This window comes from Haemaphysalis longicornis, unplaced genomic scaffold, assembly GCF_048455015.1.
Source record: "Haemaphysalis longicornis isolate Haplotype H1 unplaced genomic scaffold, Haemaphysalis longicornis Haplotype H1 scaffold_4, whole genome shotgun sequence".
NCBI classification, from domain to species: Eukaryota; Metazoa; Arthropoda; class Arachnida; order Ixodida; family Ixodidae; genus Haemaphysalis; species Haemaphysalis longicornis.
In genome coordinates this window covers 108,913,795-108,936,751 of record NW_027526361.1, presented here as the reverse complement: position 1 = coordinate 108,936,751, position 22,957 = coordinate 108,913,795, and the positions used below count along the sequence as shown (strand labels likewise).

Below are 22,957 nucleotides of genomic sequence, written 5' to 3'. Positions count from 1 at the left end.
TTTCCGGACAAGCGCTGGGGGCACTAGAAAACATGAAATCTTTCGATATAACACGTATTTTTTCTGCATAGCCTTTAGGGGAATTTTTTTCAGTTAAGCCACATTTTCGCATACGAGGAAGGATGTGGTAAAGCTTGTTTGGTTGCGAAAAAACCTGCTCAAGACAAACAGCTTCACACATGCTTTTCCGTAAAGACAAACTTTTGCAGTTACTGCTATGATTGCAGAGGTGGAACAGCTGCGCCATTTGTGCCACTGAGTGCCAAACTTGTTTACCTGCCCCATCCTGCGCTGAGCCGCCCCTGTTGCTCCAAACTTGTCAGCGTTCCTACGCTGCAGTGTCTGAATAGAGCCACAACAGGTCTGTGATGCTCTTAGATGTACAGGGCCGCACATGCGCTACCCTGAGCCACGAGATACAACCACCATGATGCCAAGCACCCAAAACCAAGTGTCCGAAAACTTGTATTTTCGGTTTCATCAAAGCGTTTATGGTTTCGGTTTCATCAACTCTATGACCATCTATTGAAGTTGACTTTGACTTAGCCACAACGCAGCAGGGACTACGCGCCTTCTCCGCCTTCTCTTTGCACTTCTGTGTTGCATTTGCGCGGTTTTGTTTGTCGGTGTCAGCCACTGCGCTGCAATCAGTGGAAAAGGGCCAAAAGTAAAATGTTTTTGTGTCTCTTCGCAAACAGATGGAATAATATTCGCATGAAAGGTTGTAGTTTATGGGAAGTGAACGTCAATTTAGTCGCCCATTTTTGGCTATCCTAGCTTTGCTGCGCACAACTTCCGTAGCTGCATGTATTCAACAAACAGCGCCTTGAATGCTTTGCCCGCGCTTGCTAATTCAGTTTGCTTTTTTTTGTGAGGTAATAACTCATTTTCGCCTGTGAACATTGGGGTTAACTTTGCTTAGTGAAGGATGGTCGAACATAAATTATGCCTTCTTGCACGCTCTAGTTGTGTAGTTTATGGCATAAGTTCGTCGACTCTCGCAACCCTGTGATGGGGGAAGTTAATGTCATGTTCAGCTTCGCACGCACTGGAACCGGTGTACGACAGAAAAAATGCAAGCAAACACCTTGTATTATGGAATGCTGCCCTGAGAATGCACAAACACTGCTGTTTACCGGTCACGAAGCAGGGCCCGTTATCTGATGTCTTTCGCCTCTGTGCGTGGGGTTGGACCTTTGAACGATAATAAGACGGCCCGCTTGCTGGGGCCGAAGTCAGATAACTCCACATTTTGTAAACCTTCAGATATAGTACAAGAATTGCATTCTTAGTTCAAAGTATGTTCTAGTGCATGGCAGAACACCTGATATAGTAGGTAGATAAAATGCAATTGGCACAGGTCTTTCGAAGCGGCCTGTAGAAAGATTCTAGAGGCACCATAATGCTGTGAAATTGTGTTACATCTGCTCCAAATGGCATTTTATTTATTTATTTGAATACCCTCAAGGCCTATAGGGCGTTACAGAGGAGATGGATAACAGTATTTTATGGCATGCAAAGGGGGAAAAAAGAGAATAAAAGAAAAGGAAAAAAGAAAACAAGAAAAGGAGAAAAGAAAACAAGAAAAGGAGAAAAGAAAACAAGAAAGAAGCAAAAAGAACAAAAACAGAAACAAGCTACAAAAAGAACAAATATGTAAAAAGCGCAACAGAAAACGAACACTGCAGAATTATTATAAGAAGTGTTGAGTAATGGCATTTTTGAACAATGAAGGGTCTTGAATGGTTGGTAACGATGGAAAAGGGTAGGTAGGTGGTTCCATTCAGCACAGTTTCTGGGTAAAAAGGCAGCTGACAATAAATTTGTATGGCAAAAAGGAATGGCAACCTTATGCTGATGATCAATGCGTGATGAGCGGTATGATGGTACTGAAATAAGATCTCGCCTCATTGATGAGTTGTGAAAGAATATCTCATGAGAAAGATGAAGTCGCGCCAATTTCCTCTGGACAGTTAAATCTGGTAGTTCAAGGTTAGATTTCATTTGGGATACGCTCGCAGTACGAAAGTTATTAGAGCAAATAAAATGAGCTGAACGGTTCTGAACGGATAATATAGTGCAGTGTGCTACCATTGCGCCAAACTGCGCCCAAGTGCCCTGGCTGCTACATCCTGCTACGTTTCCTCTAAATTTGGCGATTCTGCCCCCAACCTGCAACCAAGGGTGTACGCCGACTTTCATAACTGAAACTAACTACTTGAGGTTCCCCATTGAAAGCAACATCGTAGTGAACCTGTTTTCGGGACGCCACCCGAGCATAGCCAAGGCAAACTGGCCCCGGTTGCGATAACGGCGATGATGCGTTTTGCTGTGCAAATGTAACTGGAGTCGGTGTGCACAACTGGGTGAGAAGCCTGTCGACAGCCCTTGTCAAGTGCGTTTTCAAAGCTGAAAGATTCGTACATTTTACTTGTATTTTGCGTTTCTTGTACGTGTGCCACTGCGGGTCGACAGGGATCTCATTTCATGACCGCCTTTAGGCATAGTAGTGTGCAAACAAATGACGGAGCGGTTCTTGTGATTTACCATTGATTATTGTTGCAACAGCGGTGCAGCAGCATGGCCGGAAATTTTTATTCGGATTTTAATGTTCTACCTTGTCATTAACGGAGGCGTTTTGGTTGCTTGCGACAAACGTGTCGTGAAGGGGCAAGATTCAGCCTGGTGCTGCATGTTGGTTGCCAGAAATGGCGGCCGCTGCCTTTGTAAGCAATAACGCTGCTGTCGGCAACTTGTCGTTTTAGACCCTGACGGTGGGAGCGCTGACGCCGCTAATTAGTGGTGCATGTGCAACACGGGGTGGAGTGGCATGTTGCATTAGGCAGTCAAAGCCTAATGCAACTGATGGCTGCTGATGTTCGTGGTCAGCGCTCGCACAATAGCCTTCCAATAGCGTTCAATTTTACCTAGAATTTTCGTAGTAACGAGCAATTTTTAGTTCGTTTATAGTAAATCTGCTATTGTGTAGAAATGAGAGCTTGTTTTTTTATTTTTGTTGTAGAAGCCGCTGCACTAAGTTCAATGCAGACGTTCTTCAGGAGGCTGACGAAAATGGGGACAAAATATCCATGTTCTGGGTTCTTTTAATTTTTATTGTCATGGAAGAGTGTGCTGTGTTCTTTTATCGATAGTCTATCATGACTGCAGCACGTGTCTTAAAATTGCTTCTATCAATAGCTGCTCTGAAAGCCAGTTTCGCTGCTCCGAAACGCATGTTTGCCTGCTCCAAAAGCTGCTCCAAAGCGGCCTAAGCCAGTAGCATCACTGGACATTAGTGGGTGCTGCAGGGGATCCCATATTGCGGAAGCGTACTCAAGTTTTGGGCGAATTAGTGACCGGTGTTAGTAGAATTTTTAGGCACAGCGGAGCATGAGAAAAGTTATGGTGCGAGTAGCCCAGCGTTCGATTAGCATTATTACAGATGTAGGCAACGTGTGTGTGCGAAGAGAGGTTATTGGTAATGTAAACGCCGGGTTTCTGTGCAGCAACTGGAGCAGTCTTGGTGGTGCATCTAAATGACCGGAAAGTACTAAAAAAAATCCCGTAATGAAAGTAGTGAATATTAATGAGCTGTAAAATTAGTTCCAAGCAATGCATCACAAAACTGCTTCAATTATTGCATTCACCAGGGTTCATAGTATTAGAAAATATGAAGATTACAGTTTTATGACCAACACTGTTTGGTCTATCGTTTCACCAAAAATGGCTAATTATCTCTAATTATCTTGGGAACTACTTGACCAGCTGAACAAATTGTGGCATATTTGAAATCAGTGGGGAAAAGCAGCAAGACTGACAAGTTTCGCAAAGTTTACTTGAAAATTAAAAGAAGTTGTTTTAAAGGGACACTGAAGTGAATTTGTCAAGCTCCTGGTTTTGCTTGCACTGCCTAGACTGGCTCAAATTAGCACACTTTTCATCGTTTATCCGGTTGATAAGTCGGTAATTATTTTATAAAGCGGAGAAGAAGAAAAACTACCATGCACAGTCTGTGGCGGCCGCACCAACTAAAGGCTGTAACGACAGGAGGAGATGCACCTTGATTGGATGATGTCCAAGGTTAGCATTCAAACAAGTTTCGGTTTCGTTTCTGTAAAACAACATGCTTGACATCCGACGGCATCGTTGGATGGGCATTCTCGATATCTCAGTAATCGTCGTACTGCGCTTCTGCCGTGTTGTCGGCTGTAAAATGCCTAAGATAAGCCTCCCAGGACGGCTTGGAATCGTAGCAATCACTAGCCGAGGCCTACGCAGTGGATGAACGCCCTCCGCGTCACCGCAGACGCTTAAATGCCATGCGCTTTTCCCACATAATAGGAGCTTGCCTCACTCATGCCTGTATTTTAAGAAGCGTGTTTGCACCAGGCCAAGGGTCTGCTGATTCTGGCCTGTGCCCACTGCCTGCAAGTAATCGGTGCTTGTGGCAACAGCACGCCAACGAGAACTCGCTAGCCCGTAAGTGTCAGTCTGTGCGCGTTCTGCGAACTCGCTCGTGGAGCATTGAACGTTACGGCCCAAAAAGGGTGAACTCAGTTTAGAAAACATCGGCCGCAAACAAAAAAATCAACTTACAAAAAAAAAACCATGTACCCTCGGGGATTCGAACTTGCGACTTGCAAAACAATAATCCTAGCGCTTTAGACCACTTGGCCACAAGGCAGCGCTGCCGAGGTTGGATATACACCATTTTCCATAAGCAGCCGGAAAAGGAGGAAAATACTCTCAAACCAGTTCTCTCGGCGGCCGACCAGCGTTGCCTGTGCGCGCTGGGCTGCTAACATCGCTCGGCACGGTGTGCTCCGCTGCGTAGTTCAGTAGTATTTCGCACCGAGTGCTTAGTTTTTGTGGAACTTTCAACGGTTTTAGCCAATGCTGCGATGCCGTTCAAGGCGCAAACGTCGCTTGGTCAGCACTGCGCGGTGGTGGGCTATTGAACAACCAGAGAAAGCGAGAAACGGTCGCTGACAGCACCCATGTGCACTACACTGCCTAGAGAAAATTCAGTGCAGTTGCGGCGTGTTTTTGCTGCATCGCTTCACAATGCACACCGAGTTGAGATATCGGTGGATGCCGTTGATAAATCGCAACGACTTTGTACCAATGACCAACTCCAGGGTTTGTTGGGTGCACTTGGACGGCAAGCAGACGGAGCAAAATCCATTTATCACACGCAAAGCTGCGACAGTGAACGGAACCCCCTGAAATCTTAGAAGCAACTTTATCCTTTACAATACTTTACAATTCATTGGTTGATTGATTGATTAATTGATTCATTATGGTGTTTAACGCCCCGACGCTTCATGGGTGATGTGGCGCGCCGTAGTGGAGGGCTCCGGGTTAATTTTGACCACCTGGGGATCTTTCACGAGCGCCGATATAATACAACATTACAATAACTTCTGGTTCCTTGTAGTCAATTTAAAATACCATATATTGTGTGGTCATTACAGCCAATTGGCATTAAACTATCCCCTTTTCATGTAATCTAACCTTTAAAATCCAGGCGTTTTGTTTACTTTTTTCAGGCCAACGCATTACACTGCCAAACGATATGAAAGGATAACTTTCCCCATCGCACACTGCTGGTCGATAGCAGGATAAGCAGGCAGCCCAATGTGGAAACGCAGCTCGAGATACGCGTGAACGCTGCATTTGAAAAATAGCTCAACCTGTTCACAACGCGGTCAAAGGAAAAGCTTCTAATCCTTTTGCGTTGTCATGGAATCCAAAGTATTACAATTACAAAACAGTTACTGCTGGTCGCGTAAAGCATTTTTGGTGCAAGCAGCGGTTTCACAAAGGTGGGCTCCGAGCGACAGGCCACATGCGCTGCGCAGCGTTAGGTCAATCATGATCACGACCATGATCAATCAATATTAACTCGCCCGAACGTCGACCCTTCTGCTCAACCTTCGAATAGAAATTTGGCTGGTTGTGCGGTCGTTTTATTTTTCCGCCCAGGTAATTTCGTTTCGTCAGTAACCGTCATAAGTCTAGTTAAGAGAGATTATATTTCATTGCAATGTCAACAGCGTAGCAATCGCCTCGTCGAAAGTCCATCGCGAGCACAGATCACCGTGACCCACATATGCTGGGCGCGCTCCGCATTCGATGTCTGCGCTTCCGTAAATATGACTAATCGGTGAACATAACAAGCACGGTGGCATTGAAAACACGTATTTACTCCCCGATATCGATTTCTATGTCAATCGGTGCCATTCCGGTACGTTTGCATCGTGGAACTGCGGAGCACCACCGGCACCACCACCACACTGCTTGGTGCTGCTCGCAACAGCCGGGGTCGGCATTTTCCGCTCTGGCAGCAAATTAGGTCCTAAAATCCATCCGCAGATGATGAAAACAAAACAGAACATACACACACACAAGCACTGCAACCGCTAACTTAACGCCAAACCACTACGGTTCACTCGGTATTGCATGGGTACCGAGCAGACGCACGCAAAGAACGGATCACTTAACAGCCCAGCGCGGAGGTTTCGGCGGTTGCTTCATAGACGGCGCTAGCGTCCGGTCAGAAAAAGCAAATGGCGGCGCCCACCTCTAGCAAGGAAAATGGTGTATATAAGGTATATAACGTACAGTGCAGCTTACACTTTCATTTATTTTTAGCATTTCAAGTACCTTAGGTGACTGTTTGTCGTATAGCGCTCGTGCAGTAAGCGTCCCCCAAAGTTCCACAATATCTCATGTCTAGCAATTGCATTTCTTAGACGGAAAAGCGTTCGCAGATGTGTGGTCGTGCTGCTGGCTGCTGTGCTTGTTCACCCAGCGCAAAAAAGTGCTTCCTGCACCCTAGTTTTGCGCTGTACGGTAAAAATATCAGTTGATTTTTTTCCTTAGTACCTACATTGACTTCGCTGACTCTCCTCCCGCCTTCAAGTGGCCTTAGGTTTTCCTACTAGCGTACCAGTCTGCGAAGCGTCGCATGTACACTTGTGCAGCGCTTGTGTGGAGCGACCCGGACTCGAAAGTTGATACAGAGTACAAACTAACAAAGTAAACAAAGGCACAGTCTTCCATTCACAAACGTGTTGTGGCTTAGTTTCAACTGAGCGAGCGAATTGTGACGACCCTTCGGCGGCCAGCGGAATAAACGCTGGGTCGACTCATTCTGTCGGAAGGTCGGCGAGCCGTGCAGTAGCGCAGCCATTTGCCAGCTCATCTCCTCCTAACATCGCACAAAAACGCCACAGAAAATGGGTGAGGGTACAGAGAGGAGGACAGCATTTTCAAATTGCTTTTTTTACTAAATAAATTCGCGTAAACACGCTCAGAGTGGTCGAAACATGGCCAATGGTCTCCGGACTACAATTTGCGCTAGTAATCCCGCAATGTTTACAAATCACTTCCGTGTCCCTTTAAGACCAGTGTCTCCCCTTAAAAAAAATAATTGGGTTGATTGGAATATTTTATTGCAGCATAGGAGTGAACTCTTCTAGTCTGTTACTGTTGGCAGCTTCTCTGTGATGACCTCTTCCAACTTGTGCTGCAGCATGCTTTGCATGGAAAATTGTTCAGTCATCTACAAAAAATATATCTATATTTTGAATACACTTTTAAATGTGGGTATAGACAAGGAATTTGGTAAGTTCAGTGGGTTGCAAACCTGTGCCAGCATTTCTTGTGACACCACAAAAGAGGTGCAAAAATTAATTCATTATTTCTCGTCGATTCTTTGCAGGCGACGCCGGTGAAGACTCCCACACCAAAAGCCACGCCCACTTCACAGAGCAAACGCAAAAAATCTACACCATCCAAGACATTGGCAAAACGGCTTTCACTGACCAGTGCGTAGCAAGTTACAGGAAAAGAGAATAAAACATTAAAAATGCTAAAAATGCTGAAAATGAGCTGCGAGGATTTTTTCCCCTCATGTTTTAATGCAGCCACAAATTAGTTTGAGACTTACAACCGGATTTTCTAAGGGTTTTTCAAGCTTCAACTTTGCTGCAAAGCTCCAGTGTTGTGCAGAGAAGCCAAATGCACACATTGGGTGGAGGCACAAGTTTGTACCGTATTTTTGCGATTCTAAGCATGCTTTGATTCTAATCACCCTTGCCTACTTTCGGGAAAAAAGCTTAAAGAAAAATAGTTTGCATGCTAATGTCAGCACCCCCTTTTTCTAAGCAGTTATCGCAAGGTGGATTTTAGGTGCATGAAAGCGGACCTGAGTTGGCATTGTGGCAAAGTAACGTATAAAGTTTTTAATTATAAACCGCTTCAACGGAACAGAAGACGACCTGCTGGGGTCTACTGAGAGTAGCAGCCCAAGCAGCACAATGGACTCTCGAATAGCAGTGAGAGTGGCTGAGTATTAGACGTAAGCGGTACATTTGCTGTTTGTACGTTTTTATTGTTTTTTTTTTAATGTTCATCGAAGAAACCATTATTCACTCCCGTCTCTTGCAGAGAGGGGGGGGGGGTAAATGAGGTTTTTCAAATCTAAGCACCCCTCTTACTTTAGGCATTGCGATCGCGAAAAAAAGAGTGCTTATAATTGAGTTTATATGGTGTGTACAGTCAGCAGCAAAATATAACGAGAATATGCAAGCTATGCTATTTCTTTCCAGAATTGTCTAGCATTGGCATAACTTGTGTAACGGTAATGCGTTGTACTGCACCATTCTTGCACCGTTTTTGTGCAATTTTGCTTCATTGGATCAAAAATGTTAAATTTCTTATTAAGGTTGATGTCTTGTTTGTGTTTCCCTTTTTAATACTCTAATTGCCGTGCACATGTGTGCAACAAAACCAACCTGTTGCATCACCACCAGGGTTTCACAAAAAAAATGCAAGGGGTGAAGGTGTGTCTGTGTTCAGGGAGGGCTTTGCTGACCCCAAAGCTTCCTGTGGGAAACATAGGATAAAAATACCCCGGGATGGGAAGGGGGGGAGCGAGTGCAGTCATCAGCAAGTAATTGGGGTCAATTAAAAACAGCGAGAAAAAGCAGCTAGCAGAGTGGTGTGAGGTGGCATGCATTCAGCAAATACTCTTAGCTAGTGAGTAGCCGTTTGTTTTTGGTGCTTTAATAACTGTCAATGTGTACCTCTACCACTTGTCTGTGTTCGGAAGCGCATTGAAAGGAAACAGAGCAATGAGCCGTGGGGAAAAAAAGTGTTTGGTGTGTGGTGAGAGGATGTGCTTAAGTTTTGAAGGTAGGCATGGTCGATTATAAGGCAAGTCAGAATGGATGGAATTCCATCTCAGATTAAGAAAGAAAAAAAATTCACAGCATATCCACGGGGTGAATGATGGTGAGTGGGCGAAGCTCCTGAGGGGAAATCATCGGTAAAACCGTGACTCTTCAGTGAAAGTTCGCCCACTACATCTGTGTCCGAACGTAACGTCTAGAAAGTCTCGCTTAAACCGCGCGTCGGCACCTTGGGGCTGAGTTCGCCTGATGCGTTTTGCAGACGCCTCACGAGCTCTCACTGCATCGGGGTCTGCCTGCCGATACGCGCGCTTTCTCGCCGCTTCCCGTTCTCTGACGATTTGGAGATCCTCTTCGTGCCGCAGCCGTGCCGCTTCGCGTACGGCAGGGTCCTCGCGCCGTTGCCGTGACGCTTGGGCCTCTCGTTCTCGAACGCTGGGATCTTGGCGGCGTCGTCGCGCAGCCAGACGACACGCTTCGGCCTCCCGCTCTCGTACGGCAGGATCTTGGCGGCGGCGTCGCGCAGCTTCACGGAGCGCTTCTGCCTCGCGGGCTCGCACATCTGCAGCCTTATCCATCGGGCGACTCCGAGCGCACGCCAACAGCGAACGGATTTTATTTACAACGCTCCCCGCCATCTAGTAAACAATCCAAGAACTAAACTAGAGGTAGCCATGCCATCTAGTAAACAATCCAAGCGCATCTTTTCATCATATACAAGTACTGCCATCTAGTAAACAATCCAAGAACTAAACTAGAGGTAGCCAAGCCACGCCATCTAGTAAACAATCCAAGAACTAAACTAGAGGTGGCTACATACATACGTCGAGGATGGACAGACCCACGCTTTAAGGAGCTTCGCCCCTAAAAGTGGAGCTAGGCAGGGCGCACAGTGTATGATGGATTGATAACACTGCCTGAGCTGTGGGAGAACCTGACGACCAGCGATCAACTGGAGACCCAGCCTCTTTTGGCATCCAGCACAAAGACCATTTAATAGTCTCGTGGATCTTCGGACTGAGGGACCGCTCTCACAGGACAGCTAAATAATGTTTCCACCATCACCACCACCATGGATTACTTACTGGTTGGTTAGCAGTATGTGATAATGTTGGTTGGAAAGGCAAGTTGAGAAACGGACGGGAAAACTGACGTGAGAAAACTTGAAAACTGCTTATTAAGTGGATTACAAATGAGGGTAAATGAGTACTGCAAACTGAGCTTTGGTGGTTTGTCTCACGATTGGCAGCTTGGCTTGTAGCATGGGCATGCCCTCTTTTCTTTGCACATATCATTGGCATCTCCTACCACTGTTTTCTCAAGATACCACAGCAATGGTGGCTTCATCGTTCCTAGCACTATGGCACTGATGCCCACCTTGAAGTAATTACCCCTTGCAGTGGCTCACCCCTGCATGCTGTGAGGCCCTCCTTTCCACAGTACCGTCATCATTGAACACAATCCCCTATTGTACACATCATAGAACACGAGCTGTACGATCCCACATAACATCCACCAAAGATGTCGCATTGTAGCAGAACAGGGGACAGGACCCATGGTAGATGAAGGTGAACCTGTGATTACAAATCAGCCATGAGAGCCCAAGCAAGACTTTGCACTAGGCCCTCCTTCGTCATCGGTAGTGGTTCAGTGTGGTGCTATGGGACATTGGCCCATTCTACCTCGTGACAGTATGCACTGCAAGGCTTTCTGTGATCCAACACTCTAGTCGGTATTGAGTTATTGCCAATCCATATATGTATACGGTTCTGTTGTCTACCCACTGCATACCAGTGGGCAGGTTCCCTCCCAAAACAGGGCATGCAATCTGCTTTGAACATCCCCTTGTCACGTTCCTCAAAGTCAGTTCCCGCTGTCGGCTTTGTTGCGCTGCTAAAGACAGCAAAATGAACTTTTGCTCCTGCTTTCGTAGTGACGCTGGCAGTGCGCGGCCCGTTTCTCCCCGCAGGCACTTCGCAGCACTGCGCTTTAAGCCGCTCATGTTGCACCAGCGCCATTATGAAAGCAGTAGTAAAATTTCTCGTCGCTGTCTTTAGCCGTGCAACCAGCCAACAGGGGCAACCGCAGTGGCCACACGCTTGGCCATACAGCTTGGCCACACGCCTGCTCTGGCCGCGGTCTTCGTGGCCTGCAAAATTTTGCTAAACACTGTACATTCTCTAACCATTTTTTAAATGCCGAGCATTTCTTTAACTCACGATGTCACCCTGCGTTGGTGTGCCTCGGCGTCCGCAACAGCCGTTCCAGGTGCGCCCTCTCCCCCACTCCTCCTCGCCTGCTCCTCGCGTTTCCTGCGTGCTCGGATCGCGTTCAGCAACAGGTGGGGCGCGCATGCGTCGTAGTTTGGCGCGGGAGCAACAACAGTTGTGGCGTGATCGTGACGTAGTCGTGGCGCGGTCGTGCCGTGATGGGGCGGTTCTCGGAGTTCACTCTCGCTGTCAATTTCTTTCGAACCAGATAAAATCGGGTATGTGCGCCCCCCGAAAATGCTCTGCATTTGACCGTGCCCCTCGCGAGGGGGATGTTTTTTTATCATGTGGTAATTGTAGTGACTATGGCTTTCTGGTACTTTATAAAAATTTGTAGGACTAGAGCTTTATCATAACAGACAAACATGGGGCTGTCTGTTTTCCTCCCTCAGAAGCGCATGTATTGACAGCAGACAGGTATTCTGTAACGTTTAGAATTTCATTGTGAACTAACTATGACGAATAAGGGAAACTCTGCATGGTGATAGAGTTGTCTTAGCGGCCAATTTTCAGTTAATTTTGTGGGGAAAGTGTCAATAAAACGAGTTACAACCCTTGTGTAACCGTACTCTCTCCGTAGGTGGCCATGTATTGCAAGCAGAAGGGGTTTCTGCAGCATTTATAACTTCATTGTGAATTAATTATTACTAGTAAATGCAACTCGGAGTAATGGTAGCTTCGCCGTGCCCGTCAGTTGTCATATAATTGTTTTGAACAAAGTTGTGATAAAGAACGAGTCGCAGACAGCAGTCTTTCACTGATTGTTCGGGATGAAGTTGGATTTGCCCCAAGGCGTATTTGGTTAAAAATGCGCGAAACCCTGACCAAAAGAAGCTTCGCTTTAAAATTGAGCCCGCACCTGCTTGCTTCGCTGCAAATGTCGCCGAAAGACAAGTGCCTCGTAACTCCATCTCTCTTCACCCTCCCATCCTTCACGCTTACACTCTCCCTTCTCGATCCCCCATGATAAATATAATGGAAGCTTGTTCGATTTATTTCAATTTGCCGCTTTCGCACTGCTCGCTGTTTTTTTATGTTGGGGACAGCACGCACCTTTTTTTTTTTTTAGCTCTTGCTTTTGTTTGGAACAGCACGAGCCACCATCATTTGTGTTGGTGCTTGCTCTTATCTAACCTGTCTTCGACACAGATTTTAAAGAGGTACTGGCATCAATCTTTGGTGTTAATATTATTACACAGTTGGCTTCCTTTACTCAACCGAATACAGGGGTGAGACAGCTGCGCATATTGCGCAGTTTTGATACAAAGTTGTTTTCCTGCGCCAGGCTGCTCCAAAAGCTTGAAAATCGGAAAAATTGCGCCAAACTGCTCCAAAAAAGTATGCGAGCCAAGGATTTGAATGCTCCCGTCAGTTTCAGTGGGCGAAAATGCTTTCTGACGGCATAATTTTTCAGCACCCCTAAGGTGATGGTGTTTGTAAAAGTTTAATTTATTGATCAATCAATAAAAAACGCATAAAATTGTCCCAGAAAAACCATCGCAAAGTCCTATATAAAAATACTAATGTTTACTGAGGCGACAAAACTTGTTCAAGCTGATGAAAAAACGGCAATTTTTGGAGCGCCATATCTCCGGAACGACATCACTGGGCGCCGCATTGGAAAACATGATCGGCGGGCGAAGCAGTTACTCGTGGTTCAGGCTAGTTCACTCTAGGCCAGGCAGAGTGCTATTTGAAGATTTCTACCGTGGTTTCGGTTATTGGGGTGGGTACATTTAGTTGTTTGATCTGTTACGGGAAGTTGCGCCGCTCGGAAGACTGAGTTCATCAAAAACAACGCGGTGCCCGCGAATTTGCCATGTTTCGGCCTTGAGTGTGAGGCGCGGTGCGTGCCTGAAGTGAAATTTCGGACTTATTGCGGTGTTATGAAACGCTGTTATTGCTGCCTTTGACAGCGAGCTTGCGAGCGGCGGGAATGGGACGATCGACACTGCAGAAGGGGCGGCGCAGGCTACATGTCGCTGCAAAATGTTCAACCAGTGTCCGGTAGCGGGGCGGGCTGTTATTGCACACTAGTAATAACGGTTCATCTATCTGAAGTGAAATTTAAGGACAAAAGAGAGGTGGCTAAACATACCAACGTTACTCAAATTGCGATCGTAGTGAACGTGCACCTTGGGGATTGAAAACGGGAAAGCTGGTGGTGTGTGACGACTGTCACCTCGCTTTGCGCGACTTTTGCCGTGGCTCTACACTTGTGCTTAAAGCCGAGTCTGGGATTACAAAATAATAATTTAGGCATTCGCATGATATTAAAAAATGCCTTACGATTGCTGAGTTTTTAAATTCGATATTTTTAATGGCACTCCACGCTTTCTATGCGTAGAGCCTAAGAGTTTAAAAATGATTCATAAAAAGAAAGTGCAGTTTGTACCTTGGGATACTCTGGTAGAACATACTTTATCGAAAGGCTATTTCAGTGTTGTTTACGTTCAAAACCGGTGAAAAAGTGCACTCCCCCCCCCCCCCCCACCCCCCCTCGATTTGCCAAAAATTTGATTTTTTAGGCACATAAGCTGACATAATAAATGTCGTTCACTGCTCCAAATCAAGGTTCTTCTGCTCCAAAATCGAGATTTCGCTGCTCCAAAAACTGCTCCCAAATCGGATTCAGCTGTCTCACCCCTGCGAATACCCTGATTGAAATATGAGCGGCCTGCGACGCGTGGAACATACTTCAATTTGATCTAATTTATCGCGCCGACGGTACAGCACGCGGAACGGAGCGCAGCAAATGGACATCAGCGTGAAATCACTGTGAGAGGGAAAAGGAGTGACGTGGCCGTCTGCCTCCAACACTCGTCAGAAACTCGTGACGTCAACTTCACGTGCGCCGCCCGGTGACCGGCGATTGGGTAGTGGCGCGTTCACGATGTGGTGCACGTAGCCAGAGCTGCAGGCATAACCGCTGCTTAGATTCAGAAAGGCACTCTTGCCAAAAATAAAGTTTCACACGCTGGAAAGGAGCCGATAATAAAGCCCGGAATCGCAACAGAAGCCGCCATCCGGTTCATTTTATTGAAAGCGGTCATCAAATTTCCGTCAAAATGCTAGGCCTTACGCCATCAGTCAGCTCATCCGCTAAGCTCCGGCGACAGGGCAGTCGAAACAACGCGTCCTCCGGCCTTTGCAGTGTTTTGACATCCGCACAAAACGGTAAGGTTATACCGTGATTCTGTCAAACGCGCACTCCGGACTGGAAGCGCGGGAAACCAAAAAGGACAATTTTCCGGCCGTTTAATGTAATTAATTATGGCGCGCTCAAGTATTTAAAGTGATGTTTTGGGTTCGCCAGGCCGTTAAGCATTGATGAAATCAATAAAAAAAGAACATAAAATATTGGTGTCAGTATTCTGCCACCGGTAAACCCTGGTACTGTCGGTTACGTACCTGACGTTTTCTTTGCGATGAGTAATGTGCCATATGGATACAGTTATAGTCATTTTATACAGTTATAGTCATTTGCAGCGGGCTTTCCTGTATTGCTTCATGTTTGCGCTTTTTTTTTTTTTTTTGCTGTGTGGTTTAACCTAGTCGTTGTCAGACTGACAGACCAAAATGTTCGCGCTTATAACAGACACACTGCCGCCGGGCACTTGCGTGTCTTGTCTTGAAGGATCGTGCACTACGCGTGCGAGGTTCGCGGCACCCGTAACAGTAGCTCTGCAGGCAGTTGTCGCCGCATGGCGCGAGAGGGAAAACATTCAGATGAGGGAGACAGAGAAACGCCCGGACGGATGATAGCTGGCGCCTCTTCTCATGGCCTCAGTTCGATTGTATCTCCTCGCTTGCAACGGGTTCCTGCTGGGGTTGCTGCTTTTGTCTGGCTCCCTGGCATACGCCCAGCCCCCGGTTTAATGGCTGTTGCCACTTTGAACGCGCTCGTTCCGACCCTCTCGGCTCTGCCGGAGCGTTTCACCGACATCAGCGCGGAGTGAGTTTAGTCTAAGTCCCCGCTGGCTTATACCTCGTGATCGTTACCGTCGAAGACAAGCTGGGAACATTGAACTCCGCATTTGAGGATTTCTTTTTTTCTTTTTCTGGGTGATTCTGAGGTTCCTGACGGCCGCAAAACGCGCGATACTTGGTTTGGGGGCGTGCATGCAGGTGGGCTAAGCTTCTTTTCAGGCACAAGTTCTCTTTTTTGTTGTTTTTTTACACGAATGAAGCAAAAGGCACTGTAACTATGTAAGTGGAACTTAGAAGTGCAGCTCACAGCATTTTTGCAATGTAAGGGGAACCGTTCCTGATGTGCCAAAAAACAATGTTTCGCCTGCTAGCATGTTCTGCGGAGCTGTCTTACAAAGAATATTAGTCCACATGTCTTGCTGTGTAAGCGCTATTGGCAGTTCGTCAATAGGGCCCCCATTACATTAGATTACTCGCATTATGGACAGCTTTTCCGTACAGAGAGAGAGAATAAACATATTTAATTTCGAGCTCGATGGTGCAGGATGGGGAGGGCACCGGCCCTATGTGGGACGTCCGCTAGTCCGGAATGCCCTGGTCCTTGCTGGCTGCTCGTGCCCTCTCTATCAGCATGCGCTGGGTCGAAAGGTGTGAGCTGAACAGCTGGTCCACCCACTGCTCCTACGTGGGACGGGGATTGGATGTGAGGGACGGGGATTGTTGGAACTCCCAGACCATATGGTGTAGGCTGCCTGGCTGGGGGCAGAAGTTGCAGTTACTGTAATACTGGGTGGAGGAGGTATGTGCGTATAGTGGGGGTAGGAGTTGGTCTGGAGCCGGCGGAGTGTGGTCGCTTCGGCTCGGGAAAGGTGGGACTGGGGTGGAGTGAACCGTTGACGCTCGTGTCTAGTGTGAGAGTATGTCCCCGTAGTCAGTGAGTGTGTGGGGGGGTCTTTTTTTGGTCTTGGCTTTTCCTTTTGAAGTTTCACAGAAGTTGCGTACTCGGGAAGCACCGTGTGCCGCCTCATTCCCGTCGAGGAATCGTGTCCATAGGTCAAAACGTTATTATATGTCGGGAATCAGCGGGATGGTCTTCAGGATCTTGATGGCGAAGGGTGATATGCGGCCGAGCTGGTAGTTGCGGCAGGTGACTTGCGAGTCCGTGATGACTGTGATGTATTCGCTGTTTGTCGTGGCTGCTAGGGCGATGGCAATTTCCTCAGCGACGCTTGTAGAAATGGTGCATATTGTGGCGGCTGTGAGTTAGGTTCCCATCACCGTGACTGCGTGGGCGGTATGGTGGATGTAGCGTGCGGCGTCCCTGTAGCGCGCCGTAGGGTTCCCTGCGTGCTTCGTAACCGAGTCGACCCGTGCTTTGCTCCGGGCTTTGTGGTAATGGGGGTGCATATTCCACGGCGGGTTTACGCGAATGTGTCGGGGGCCCGTTGTGACTGGTCTAACCGGAGTTTCAAACTTTTTTCCGTGGGTTTGCGATTCTTTGATATCAATTAAACTCGCGCTTAGGATTACGGACAGGATAGTACATGGTAGCGAAGTGTTGTGTTACCTGCGCTACTGTCGCATATGTTGCTGCCGCGGCGAAGGAATCAATGAGTTCTGGAGTTAACTTGTTCAGATGACTGGTACTAAAATTCGACATCATTGCACATAATTCAAACATTGCACTTAGTAGGAACAATGCTCAATTATAGTTAATGGAACATAGCTAGGGTGATTATTCTCCTGGAAGAACAAAACGGTACGCACCAGCGGGGGGGGGGGGACATTCTAATGCTAGACTGCTTTACCTTTTGCACTTAGAAACGTTACCTTTTGCAATAAGCCCGCTAAGCCCTCACTCAGGCTGGGGGAACAATCCCACTCACAGTTCAATTACGTGCATTCATTTCGAAGGTCCCGCTTGGAGTCCGTCGATGTACTTTTTCCGACAAATGGATTTTTTAAAGCAGGACTTCACCGCGCGGGATTCGGTTGTAAAATTCTCCGCCTTTGTACAAAAGGTTTTGCCGCACAAGCAACATATTTAACGCAGTGTTGACAGCAGGTTGATGTCCACGTCGAGTTCATAATGATAAAACCCGCTCCATAAAGCCGTGGTTCCATGAAAACACAGAGTCAGTTTCGCGGCGAGAGAAATCTTAGCGCAGTGTGCACATGCCCTGTTGACATCTCTTTAAAGATTTGCGCCCATCTCTCAGAGACCGAAATACCTGAAGAGTACCAATTTTCTAGTTTATTTCTAATGTTTCATTTGAAAATGGTCCACTGGTGAAATAATGCATCTTCAAAGTCATCTTGGGCAAGAAACATCAAGGCGTTCTTCGGTAAAAATAGATCTAAATTTTACTTCCTTATTAAGTATTTTAAAGTACTTAAAATCACGTTTGCCGAACAACGAGCAGAGTTCGTAAGTACCCCTGACTTATCACGGTCACGGAAATACGCCAGAATTCAAGAGATCGAGATCGGGGAGCAAGTGCACTAGGTGGGGACTTACATGACGGTCCCGGACAGCGTGGTTAAAGGCGTTATTCGCGGAGTACCGGTAGAGCACACGCCAGCGGAGATAGACCAGAGCATCGCTACTAAGAGGAACCCGACGGCACTGGGTGCGAAACGCATCGGAACCTCGACCACGATGATTGTGGCGTTCGAGGGTGAAAAGGTACCCGGTTACGTGTTTTATGGGCCGGCAGTAATGCAATGCAGCCTATACCGCAAACACTAGCTATGATGTGTGTAAAACATGCGGCAAGGTCGGACATAGGAAGGACGTGGGCCCAACGCCTAACGCACGGGTGTGCTTCGATTGCGGGGCCAAAAACCCTGGCGAGGGCCACGCGGAGGTCTGCAAGCCGCAATGCAAGCTCTGCGATGGAAAGCACCTGACGGGAGGCAAGGGCTACAGGAACAAGTTCAAGATACCGTACATCGTTACGAAAGGCGCTGGGAAAGTAGGGTGGCTGCACAAGAGGAGCTGATGCAACAACTGGAGAAGCTTGCACCGAGCAACTTCCCGGCCCTCAGTCTGGTTCCACATAAGATCCACTTAGTAACTGGAACTTTTTTGCAAAAAGTTCCAGTTATATATTTGGAACCGTGTTCCACATACCCTGAAAATTAGGTGGAACAGTGCACCACATATTTTTGCAACTAAATTATGTGAATCGGTGTTCCAAATAAAAGTATGCGGATCACTGTTCCAAATAAAAGGGTAGTTTAAGTTACTGGAACATTGATCCGTGTAAAATGATTATGGAATTTATCTTGTGCGCCGTTCCAGGTATACCTTCAGACCAGCTGTTTGTATAAAACGGTGTTCCTATAGACATTGGGAAGCTGTCTATGAGACTTCACTTTTCCACTATTTCTGCTTTCCTGTCGGTATACACCGAGGTCATATTCCAGTCTGGCGGATGCGTTGGTATCAGCAGGAAACTCCAAGCACCATTTTAACACAGCCTTGATATATGACCCGCAGTGATTCCAACAATTGGAAAGCAGAAACCACCGCAACAGCGTGGTCCCTCACAGTTCCCAAAAGTTGCCTATCGGAGCACAGTTCTATATAAAAGTTGGTCTGAGGCACCTAGAGCAGCACACAGCCTTTGGCTTCACCCGCAGAATCCTGTTCTGGGTTTTAGCTGCGTGTGAAAGAAACAATATTGGCGGTGAGCGCGACCACAGGCGGCGCTGCGAAGCGCGCCTCCGGGACGTCGGCTTCGGGATTCCCGCATTTGTCGTCTGCTTCACTCGGGCTCGCTCTCCCTGCTGTTTCTTTACGCTCGGTTGACATCTGATGCTTGTTCCCTCCATATTTCGCGTGTTCGCAACTCTTTATTATAATATTTTAGAATCGCATACACTAGCTCAATGAGTGAGTTAAAGTATAAATTTGGATACTGCTCCGGAAGAAACATTGCCGGCGTCGCCCCATTCCCTGCGAAGCCGGTCCTATGCGGAGCGCGAAGAGTCGGAGCTAGGCGCCAGGTTCCGTATTAAGCAATCTTTCGAACAAAGGGAATAGACAGCTGCTAGTAACCGACAACAACGAAAATGCAAGACGAAAACAAATTTCAGGCCTACGGGACCGTCGACTTTGGCAGCAGGCATTACGATTCCTGGTAATCATATGTAATGTAAAACAGTTCTTGCAACCTTGCCGAACGCTCGAGAGTGTTGTGTCACATCACTTTACCTTGTCATGGCATGAAAGTATGTCTACACGCACTATGACGCACAAAAAATGTAGGTTGAGTTCCAAATAACCTTAGGTGTGTACAGGCGCGTGCTGGTTTTATACCAGGAATCTAACCAGTATAGGGGTTTATTGATCACAATGAGTCGCGTCTACGGTAAAGATACAGTAACAAGCATTGAAGCACTATGGTAACACTATGTTTGTTCAGACCTGGCGGGATATTTCGGTACATTTCCCACAGCCTTATCCCGATATTCAGACATGCGTTATAGGAAAACTACTCAGGACGGGGAGGAGAAGCAAGAGGAGGATGAGGAGATAACTTTATTTAACAGTAAAATCAAGTTGATTAGTGGGCCGGGTCCTCAGTCCAGGACGGAAAGTTAGAGTAATTTTCTTCAATTCATAGAACGCTTTCCCGAGTAGAACAGGATTTGTTCTTTACGCCTGGAAGGTTCGGGACACAATAAAGAGCTGCTTGGAAATATTCATCGGTTTCTATTCTTGCAAAATTTGTACGTATATACTATTTATTGCGTTCGTTAGCGAGTATATTAAGTCTTCGACAGCGTAATCATGTCATAACTGTTCGGGTTAAACGTCAGTCCGTTATGATAACGATGGTTACGATAGAAATTCGGAGCACAGAAGCCGCCTTCGAGTACTCTGCAGATATTCACCTTCTTGAACGCAGCCGTAACAAAAGCCAGTTTGTAAAGGAGGGAATGTATGTCGTACAGCCTGAAGGAAATATCCGCACGATCTTTGTGAGCCGCCCAAACATCCCCAAACCTACTAATAAGACGTTTGTGACGTTGCAGAAAAATTAATGCCTTGGGCACAGAAGAAAAAAACATTCATCTGATACAAGTCAACAACAACGAAAGAAATGAAAGACAGCCGCTTTATTTCCTGCTGTGCGATGAGCGTGCGCTGCTAGGGTCCCGCTGCTTGGTACGCAGCATCATGGGCGTCCGGAGGGGGGGGGGGGGGGCAACTGCCCCCTCCCCTGTAGATTCGGATATTTTTATGCACTACAAAAAAGCTGCACAGCTTGGTTGGCCCACAATTAAAATAACTTTGCCCTGAAGGACGGAAGAGAAGAGAGACATTCTCTTTGTCCCATCCTTTAGCGCAAAGATTTTTTAATTATGTAGGTGAACTAACTAGCCCAACAATCCACGCTACTCAAATTATTAGCACACTCAGGTCCTGCGTATCCGTATAGAACGCCCTTCAGGACTGCGGTCAACATCGTACCTTAGACACTGACTAACATTGAGGAAAGAATACTCAGGAGAGGCCCCTAGCATCCCAATGCATTGCGAAAAGTGTGGAGGAAGTGACGTAATTTTTCTTGAGCCCATGGACAATGTTGCTTACTTGTTTACAACTGCGGCGGCCGAATTTGGGCGAATAGAACGGACAAATTTTTAAGGCGCTTGGTATGTGGCTGCCTCGCTACGCTTGCAAACTAGCGCAGTCGCTACGACAAACAGACAGACAGACAGACATTGAACTTTATTAGGTCCGGAAGGTCTAACCTAGCGGCCCAGAGGACCGTCCAGAGTAGACGTGGGCCGCACCTGTGCGGGTGGCGGGAGGTTTAGGACCTCCGCCCTAACGCAGGCCTTCTGGACAGCCCGGAGTTGTGTGTAGTAGTCTTTGCTGTGGAGCGCCATGATCCATTCTTCCTCTGTGATGAGTTCGGCGTCCTCTTGTAACGCCGGGCACTGCCATAGCATATGGTCTAAGTTACAGTAAGCTGCGTCGCAGAGAGGACAGTGAGGGTCAATGTCCGGGTGAAATAAGCTAAACCGGCTCCTGGTTGGGAAGAAACCGCTCTGAAGCATTCTAAAGGCTGCTGACTGTGGGTGTGTGAGAGCAGGGTGGGCCAGCGGGAGTGTTCTTCGCGTAAGTTGGTAGTGTGTGACTACCTCGTTGAACGTGAGTAACTCGTCTCGGAACTCTCTGGGGGCCTCGGGAGCTCGGCCTGTTCGATCGCCGCGGCTGACGGTTTCTCGCGCGCGATCGTGAGCGAACTCGTTGGCGTTGGGGAGGGTGTCGTGGACTCCGTGGCCCATGTGGGCCGGGAACCATGTGATGTTATGGAACGTCTCTCGCTTTCTTCCATGTAGAATCCTGGCTGCCTCTTTGGCAATAGTTCCTTTGAGAAAGGCTCTTGCCGCCGAGCGGGAGTCCGTGGAGATTTGCTTAAACCGGGTTTCCGTCATGGCGATGGATAAGGCGATTTGTTCGGCCGTAGTGGCCTTTGGTGCATAGAAGGACGCCGAGGTGACGAGGTTTCCTTTGACATCCACCGCTGCCATGCCAAACTTGCCCGCGCGGCCGTACTGGGCGACATCCACGAACAGAGCTTTGGCCGATCCTGTATTTTCGAGCTGTAAGATGGTTCGGGCCCTGGCTCGCCTTCTCCCGTCGCTATATTGGGGATGTACATTCCTCGGTAACGGGTCTACCTGGAACGTTTCCCTCACCGTTCCGGGGACCTGTTCAGTGTGATCCACAAAACCTTCATTCATGTAGCCGATGTCTCCAAGAATCTTCCTGCCGGCCTTGGTGGAAAGCAGCCTCTGTTCTTGCGCGGTTCTTTGCGCTTCTGCGATTTCGACCAGTGAATTGTGGATGCCCAGTTGTTCCAACTTTTCCGTGCTTGCGGATAAGGGGATACCGAGCACCCTCTTTATGCTCTTCCTCATGAGCGTATCGACTTTACTCTCTTCCGTGCGGGACCAGTCGAGGGCACCCGCCACGTAGTTAATGTGGCTCATTAGGAAGGCGTTGTACAGTCGCAGGAGGTTGCGCTCGGAGAGGCCACACCTGCGGTTGGAGACGCGCACCTTGAGTCGGATCGTCGCTTCCGTTTTACCGGTCAGGTTCTCGATGGTCTTGGTGTTGTTCCCTCGACTTTGAATGAGCATACCGAGGATCCTGATGACATTAACCTTCGGTATGACGGAGCCGTCTTTCGTGCGCAGCTCGATGGCCGCTTGATTGGGGTGCAGTTGCCCCGCTCCGCCCTTACGGTTGGACCGGTATAACAGGAGTTCCGACTTGCCCGGCGACAGTTTTAGTCCCGTGTCCTGAAGGTACTCTTCTGTGATGTCTAGCGCCGTTTGCAGGGCTTCTTCCGTCTGAGCTTCCGAACCACCACGGCTCCAGACCGTGATGTCGTCCGCATACAGAGCGTGATTGATTCCGGGGATACGTCCCAGCTCGAGGGACAGGTCCCGCATAACGAGATTGAAGAGCAGCGGAGACAGTACTGCTCCCTGCGGGGTGCCCCTCGGACCGAGTCCGTACTCCTTCGATCGCAC

The 22,957-nt window shown here is 47.7% G+C and overlaps 1 protein-coding gene across 1 annotated transcript in view; it reads left to right on the top strand.

Moving 5' to 3' along the window:
* Positions 1–7,883, top strand: part of LOC144179254 (uncharacterized) — a 29,764-nt gene extending 21,881 nt beyond the window's left edge. Inside the window, exon 6 of the mRNA XM_077707540.1 lies at positions 7,727–7,883. Within this exon, the coding sequence (XP_077563666.1) occupies positions 7,727–7,840 (114 nt within the window). The 3' untranslated portion in view covers positions 7,841–7,883. The remainder of the gene's footprint in view (positions 1–7,726) is intronic.
* The last annotated feature ends 15,074 nt before the right edge of the window (positions 7,884–22,957 follow it).